General features: G+C 32.9%; 1 protein-coding gene across 1 annotated transcript in view; it reads left to right on the plus strand.

Moving 5' to 3' along the window:
- Positions 1-4239, plus strand: part of COPS2 (COP9 signalosome subunit 2) — a 29241-nt gene extending 25002 nt beyond the window's left edge. Inside the window, exons 11-13 of the mRNA XM_077764450.1 lie at positions 638-720; positions 1250-1308; positions 2149-4239. Coding sequence (XP_077620576.1) covers positions 638-720; positions 1250-1308; positions 2149-2293 — 287 coding nt within the window. The 3' untranslated portion in view covers positions 2294-4239. The remainder of the gene's footprint in view (positions 1-637; positions 721-1249; positions 1309-2148) is intronic.
- Positions 4240-8255: the final 4016 nt, after the last annotated feature.

An 8255-nucleotide genomic window follows, 5' to 3' on the forward strand; every position in this document is an offset into this window, starting at 1 on the left:
GGTGGATATAGAAAAGTTTAGAAGCCTTGTGCATGAACTCCAGTCTAGTTTGTTTGTTTTTTTAAAGACACTTGTCTGTGAAGAAACTGGAGAAACTTGCAAGATCATTTTATAAAATAAAGTACTGTAGATTTTGAGACAGCATAACATAAGGGACTTGGCTGGTGTGAATCATAGCTTCTTGAAAAATCTTAACTGTAGAGGAAGTGATGAGCAGTGTGGCGTATTACTGAGAAGGCAGGAGAATATTTTAGATAGCATCACAACATAAGCAAAATCAGAGAGGTGGGAATGAGAAAAAGTAGGGGAAAAGCAGCCTTTAATCTTACTGTGCATTTATTGAGCCTAAATATTTTTAGATCCAAATACCTTATGTCTAGGATGCCTGGCTGGCTCATTTGGTAGAGTAAGTTACTCTTGGTCTCAGAGTGATGAGTTTGAGCCCCATGTCAGGCATAGAACTTACTTAAAAACAAAAAAACCCAAATACCTTATGTTCTTATCAGGCAGAAAGATGTATTTTGAGAAGATAAGTGATAATAGTTAATGAATGTGATTTAGAAGTGCATAATGATTCATGGAGATACACATACAAACTATTAAATAAAAGTTTATTATTTTCATTTTTATCTTTCAGAGCTTTTGCGAAACATCAGAACACAAGTGCTCATAAAATTAATTAAGCCTTACACAAGAATACATATTCCTTTTATTTCTAAGGTACTTATATTCATGAATCTTAATATTTATAATTTTTAGTTTATAAATGCAGTGTACCTATCTTCCATTTAAAAAATGATTCTTGGTAACATTTTATAATAGTATATTTTCAAAATAAAGCATAACTTAAGGGCTTTCCTTTTAATGTAAATTTTTCTGTATTTTCTTGCCATACACTGACTTAACAGTCAAGAGAAGTAAGGAATCATTACAGTTCTTTTTAAAAATTTCTTCAGCCTCAGAGAACATTGTAGAAGACAGAGTAGTGGCTAAAGTATATAATTGATGTAGTGTTAACTCAACCACAATAAAATTGTAGTAGGAATGTACTTTAAATATTACAAAGTTAAATTTTATCAGACCTATGTTCTCAGAAATGTTTTGAAGTGATAAGGAAATTTTTGTTTTACATTTTCTTTCACTAAATCTCTGTTTAAGTGGTGGGAATGAATTTAAAATCAAAATAATAATTATCATGAAGTCTTTACAGAAGTTAATTAGTAGAATTATAATGAGTCTTTTGTCTTAGGAGTTAAACATAGATGTAGCTGATGTGGAGAGCTTGCTGGTGCAGTGCATATTGGATAAGTAAGTACTTGGCTGTTTCTTACTGCAAAATGTTTAGGACCATGACATTTGAATAATGGGAACAAAGGTTCAGTGGAATTCTGGATTTTTCATAAAAAACACCCACTGGGTATTATTTTCTTTTAAAAGAGATACATATGTATGCATGGTGATATTTTTGTAAACGAATGATCTCTGAAAAAGCTATAAATGTTTTCAGGAAGATTTCTCAGGTGTGCCTGGGTGGCTCATTCGTTTGAGCATCTGACTCTTGATTTTGGCCACACTCACACTCATGGTTTGTGAGTTCAGGCCCTGCATAGGTCTCTGCACTGACAGCACTGAGCCTGCTTGGGTTTCTTTCTCCCTTTCTCTCTGCCCCTCCCCTGCACATGTGCGTTCTCTTGTGCGCGTGCTCTCAAAGTAAATAAACGTCTTAAAAAACAAAAAAAAAAAAAGGATTTCTCATTCAACACGTGATCTGTATGCAGCTAGCGCATTTTTTGATGAATAGTATTTTTTTTATGTTTTTAAAGTAGAAGCTGTGGTATGTAATAGTTCTGAAGTCATATTTTTCTTAAAAGCAGTATAGTATTTAAAGCTTCACAAGTTACATTTGCTATTAATCAGTAAGTCTCTGCCTTTTGATTCTTTTAGTGATCTGATGAAAGATAGCTGAAATCTACTTTCTGTCTAGAATTTTACTACGAATGATATAACTAATCCTGAATTCAGTCATTTAATGTAGGCAGCAGTTTTCTCTTTTACATTTATTGATATTATAAATATGTTATGAAACATTAGCCCAAAAGATACACTTAGTGAAAATGGTTTGTAGACATGTCTTCTATTTATTTCCAGCACTATTCATGGCCGAATTGATCAAGTCAACCAACTCCTTGAATTGGATCATCAGAAGAGGGGTGGTGCCCGGTATACTGCACTAGATAAATGGACCAACCAGCTAAATTCTCTCAACCAGGCTGTAGTCAGTAAACTGGCTTAACAGAGAACAAGCTTTTACAGACGTACTTAATGCAACAGTGCAGAGATGTAATCCTTAAAAGAACTGGGAATGGCAAAACTACTGTCGGTTGATGTGTCCTGAAAATTATTGGAGTTATGGCAGAAGTGCTTTTTTTGATCAACTGGTTTGTGTTTTGCTGCTGCATTTATCCCAAGAAAAACAGCTTTAATCTCCAGAAGAAAACCAAAATGCCATGGGATTTATGCTGTATTGACATCTTGCCCTAAACATACAACATCATAGTAATTTGTCATGGGCAACATGACCAGAGAGAAGATTTTTGTCATGATTTTAAATACACTGACATGTTACTGTTGGTTAAATTTAAACATGTTTTACCTGCAGAAATTCTCTCACAAATAACCTGCAATAACTTGAAATGCATACCCTTTTGAACACTTCCTTTTCTCATGTATAAATTAAAATGTTTGCTGCATTTTGCAAAATGTCAATTCTCCAAAAATGTGTCCGTATATTTCTGTACCTGCAGTGTAGTAAAGGTTTAGATGAAACCCCGTAATTATGGTGGCATACTGTCACTTAGGTTTCAAGCAGCAAAATAAACAGTGCAGCTCAGAAATTGTAGTTTGGTTCTTGACGTGTTTTTATTACATTTGGGGTTTTTGTTTTGTTTTTTAGTACCTTAGAAATTTCAAATTATTTTATCTTCAGTTAATGATTTTTAAAAGCCTGGGAGCAAATAAGTTGGTTATTTGCTTTCAAGCTTTTTAAAGTAGTCTTTATTGATAAAGTAAGGAGAACTAGTTTCTAACAAAACACTTGCGTAATACTTACTTTGACAGTGATGCTTTAAAGGAATAAAATTCTTTTTTTTCCTAAGAATGATATTCCTTTTTAAAAATAAATTCTAACTCTCAGAATGTTCACTTTAAACAAATATGCCAGAACATAGACAGCTAAATGAATGTTACCCTGTATAGTGATCATGCTGGAAAATTATTTCCTAATTCCAGCAGTCTACCATTGCTCAAAACCTCATGGATTTTGCTCTTTTAGAATTGCATTCAGAGCTAATTTAAGTCATACACACTATTCACTTTATGAAACACAGTGTTTAAGAAACAGAAGTTTGTTTTTTTTTTATAGTTACCATCATTCGGCACCAAATTACTTTGGAAAGTTTCCAAGAATTAATCTGTCTTTGAGGAAATAGGAGAAGGTATGTAACTGGTTTTGAAGGCGATCCCAAAAGAGTTTTTAAGGTATTTTGAGCAGTGGTAGCATAGTTAGGATAATGAACTGTGGCCTTCTAAGGTGACCACCTTAGAGGAGACGCAGTTCATTTGAATGTATTGAGTTTTGGATGTATTTGTTTCATTAAAAAAAAAAAAAAAAGACCACATTATTTTATAGTGTCAAAAGGAAGAACTAAGATTAAGATGATTTCTTTGGTTTTTCTATTGCTTGTTATTATGTAAAAAGAAGTGAGTGGCAGTTCAGAAGGAAGACTGTTGTAACTGAGGAATGACAAACAAGAATTTTTGATCATTAAATCAGATTTTATAAACAGTGGCAAGAGCATGGACTTAAAACAAGGCATGCTTATTCGGTTTTGTCAAAATTTTACGAAAATATGTGATATATATTTATACTAAAACTATATAATCCTTAGATTTAGGAAAGCAATCAGTTAATGTCTTTAGCAGATAAAAGCAGTATTAAAATACAGGTGCAACTTGGAAATTGTAGCAAATTGAAAGAAAACGAAAGACAAATGTCTCTGGTAGGGAATAAAAAAGTTTAAGATATTATAAAATTATGTGTATTTTCTTCTCTTTTACATAAATCATTTGTGAAAATGTGCTAAATTTTTTTTACAGGAGTGATAATAATTAGGACTTATTTTTCAATATAATTTGGAGACCCTTTGTTACCCAAATAAAAATGACAAGTTTCTGTGCCTGTATTCAAATATGTATGCATGTGATAACTGTGGGAAAAGGCCCTGCTTACCTGAGTGGATGGAATTAGAATTTACAGGATTTGAATATGACTTAACGCGTATTCCACCTTTCACAATGCCCGGTTCACCTGGGATAATCTTTGCCCCATGGCAATGGTGCATCTTCCAGTTTCTAGAGAGAAAGCATGCACTTACTATTTTTTGGTAAACTGGGCTAAGCATAAAACAGCATCTGAAGTTATACCATAATCTTTAATTGTATGTGTCACATAGGCTTTAATATTCCTGAAATACTAGTTCTTTTTTTAAAGTTATTTGCCCCATTTGTTTTAGAACACAGGTTTTGGATACATTTAACAGTCTAACTTAAAGCTTTTTATTTTTTTCCCATTAAACATGTTCTGTGTTCTTAAAAAAAAAACAAAAAACAAAACATGTTCTGTGTTCTTATGCATCTTAAAGAGTTGAAATCTTTTTTTGAGATTGCTTACCAAAACAACTAAGTTTAAGGGAAGTAAAAATTGGCATATTTTTAGCATTTTAAACTGCTGATTGAGTCTTCCCTTCTGTGAAAATTGTTGTAACAAAATAGTTTACATCATATGGTGATGTGTTTGTCTCCTTTCTTTTACCCCTATATCTGGAAAAATCTCCACAGCAAACTTTTGACTGCTGTTTGAGGAGAAAAGATAACTGCTATAAGAACTGGGTTTCCACTGCACTAGCTCTTAAATTATTTTTTTAAAGGAATCTCTGCCTAACGTGGGGGTTGAAATCATGACCTTTGAGATCAGCTTTTGCATGCTCTGCCAGCTGAGCCAGCCAGGCACCCCTAACATTACTTTTTTTTTTTTTTTTTTGAAGAGGAGAGGACTATGTATGTACTAAGTATTTAATTTTCTTTTTTAATCACTAATCTTTATAATTCTTCAGTAAACACAGGTATGTAAACTTCTCTTTTGGAGTGGGGATGGGGGTGAAGGTATCTAATCAGCGTACAAAGCAGATGTTGTTGGTAAGGACCACTTGTTAGTTTAGTCCATAGGATAAAACCTATTTGCCTAGTAGATTCCCTCTTACCTTTAGGGGACTCAGAGATACTCAAACCATTTATTTACCAAGGCTGCGTTTTACAAATAGCAATTTGTTGGTAACTATTTTAGTTAATATTATTTTAAATAAACCAAAAGGTTTCATTTGATTCAATCTTTAAAGTGAAACTTGCACTTAAAAAACTAGTAAAGCTAGTTCATTCTTAATATGGGATTCATTCATTCTTTATATGGAATTTACAAAATATGATTATGAACTGAGATATTTTAACAAAATACAGAAGGAATTGACTTTTAGCTATTTAGTTTCATAGTGTTAAAGAATACTGTCCAGGTACATAGAATAAGATTCTGGGTGTTAGGTTTCAGAACTTGAAGCTCAAGGACTTGGGTCTTCATTTGTGTGACCGAAATCAAAACAACTTTTTATAAAGGTTTTAGTTGTGTCTGTGTTAGGTTCTTCCCATCCCCCACACAAGCATTCTATATTTTGATAGAATTATAAATATGGTTCATATGTAAGAATCACTTTAATGTGGACATCATAGATTCTTAATTTTGAATGCAAGTATATCAAATTCTATTAATTCAAGATGATTAAATTTTACTATGTATCTTTTAGCTAATGTGTGCCCTTAACATGGATTAGTCAGTGATTTAAAATTTTGTTTACTTCTCTCCATCATTCAGTGAAATTTGAAAAGGTTTCACTTTTAGAATTTCGAGGCGAACTGGAATAATACTGTCATTTGGAGAATTTTAAGTTTTATAATGATAAGCATACAAAAGCGCTCTCAGTGACTAAATCACTGATTCTAAATATTTCTGAAAAATTCAGTATCAGTTTGCTTTTGAATCTTGAAAAGATTTAACTTCGATAATGTCCCAAAAGAAACCAATGTGTAGTTCTCTCAAAAACCAATGTGTGTTTTGCTTCTTTAGTGTCATGTTATTTTAAAACCTGCTAGAATAATTGAAAATCCTATGTCATCAAATCATAGGCCATCAGAAGTAGATGCCAACTATACTTTAAAACCCTGTGATAGTCAAAAGAATAATTTCTTAGATACTTATCTTACTAACTAGGGCCAACTTTCCTCTTGGGTAGGATATTTAAACTTTGGTCAGGATTTCCACCTTAATGGGGCTGGCCAGTACTAGTGTTTACACTTATACACGTGAGAGTACATACAGGTGGAAATACAATGTCTCACTCCCCAATCCATTGCAGTAAATTTTTTTCCAGTTTCCATTATTTTATCGCTTATTTTTGACTCATGCCATGAAAAGAATTTCCAGTGTACCAGTAACTTCTTTGTCATGACGAAGTTCCTCAGGGAAGAGAACTTTGTGTCCAAAGTTAGAAAACGATCTAGGAGAATTAGGTTTTGCTTTTTAATTTATGAAATAGGGTATTTTAAAATCCTGTATATTTTAAAATAAATTGCTAAAAGTTGTTTTATTGGACATTATTCATCTTATGTGAATTTAGAGATTATAAAAGTAATTACAAGTTTTAATCATCCCAGGAGGTTGTCAGAAGTTTTTGCATGCTTAATTACAGTGTTAATGGTATATTAATACTGTTGAGTATCTAATTGTTATTAAAATGTTTGCCAATCTCCTGTCCACTACACTACTAAATTTTTATGCATCTATTTTAATAACACTTTGAGGATAATTAAAAATTTTCAATTACATGTTGACCAAGAAATAGAGCAATGATAGGGAAAATGCAAAATCATTTGGTTTTGCCATGTGCTAACATGGTTGTATTAGGAGTCTTCTCGGTGTTCTTTTTCTTAAAACTAGCATTAGAAATGACATAAATTCCTTGAGCTTGTACTAACTGATGGTAGAAAACAGGCTACCACAAACGTGGCAGAAGATGTCTACCTGTAATTAGAAGTCAGTCCCACAAGTTACACTGAGAGTCAACTATCATGTGCAGGATGAGTCACAAGATGCTTTAAGACTTAGGTATCAAGGAGTTTTGACTGGAAGTACACATTTTTTTTGGTAATAAAAAGTTACATATTCTACCTCTTAAATACTTAACTGTGTAAATATTAGTCTTGGTACTAGACCACAGTGGTTTCAAACAGTACACTTTATATTTGGCTGAGTAATTCAATAATTATAATTCTGTGGAATAGCTTTCGAATGTTTTAAGAATATTTCTCAGAAAATAGTGTTGAAAATCTTGTCCATTTGGTTTGAAATTCAGGGTTTAAATATTTTCCACTTTAAAGATTACCTTCTTGTTCTGGTTTGAAGCATTCATGGAGGAGTTGGCCTCTCTTGAACCCTGTTTAATGATCTGTCCTGGAACAATTCATGTTGCAAACAAATGTCTCAGGAATTACTCCTTCAGTATAAAATTAAACATTTCTAAGCAGGAATTAAGCCAAGAAAGGAAGTGGAGGAAGAAATGTACTCTTCCAAATCCTTGTTACAGTGCTCTAAAATGAACCCTTTAAGAGCTGCAACATTTAAGAAAGCACTTGTGAATTATGTATCCAAAAATAATGGTCTCCAGTGTAAGCTTCAATCTAGTGGAATGGGCCAACCCTAATCTCGAAATATGAAAATGCCGTCAGATAGTTTTTGAAAGTCAAAAGAACTTCTAGGCTAAGCCTGTAGCCAAGGTACCAAAGGAAAGGTACAAAACCAATGTCCCTTTGCACAGTGCAGATCCTTTGGTACTCCACGTTGTGGGAGTACAAGGAAAGGAGTGAGGCAGATCAACTACTTCCTATTTCAGCTACATTTCAAACAGCAATGGTAGTTGGTATGTTGGTAGAATTTGCCCAAGAAGGAACTACATAAACAATATCTGCATTGAATATCTTGAGTTGTGTTTTTGTTCTACTTCATAGTTTTATGGTCTCAGCTCAATTTTTAGAGTAATGAATGAAAGCTTATAGTTTTCTTTCTAGAAACCGATTTTAAGTTTTACCGTATT

Source organism: Crocuta crocuta, unplaced genomic scaffold, assembly GCF_008692635.1.
Source record: "Crocuta crocuta isolate KB4526 unplaced genomic scaffold, BGI_CrCroc_1.0 scaffold102, whole genome shotgun sequence".
Classification (NCBI taxonomy): domain Eukaryota; kingdom Metazoa; phylum Chordata; class Mammalia; order Carnivora; family Hyaenidae; genus Crocuta; species Crocuta crocuta.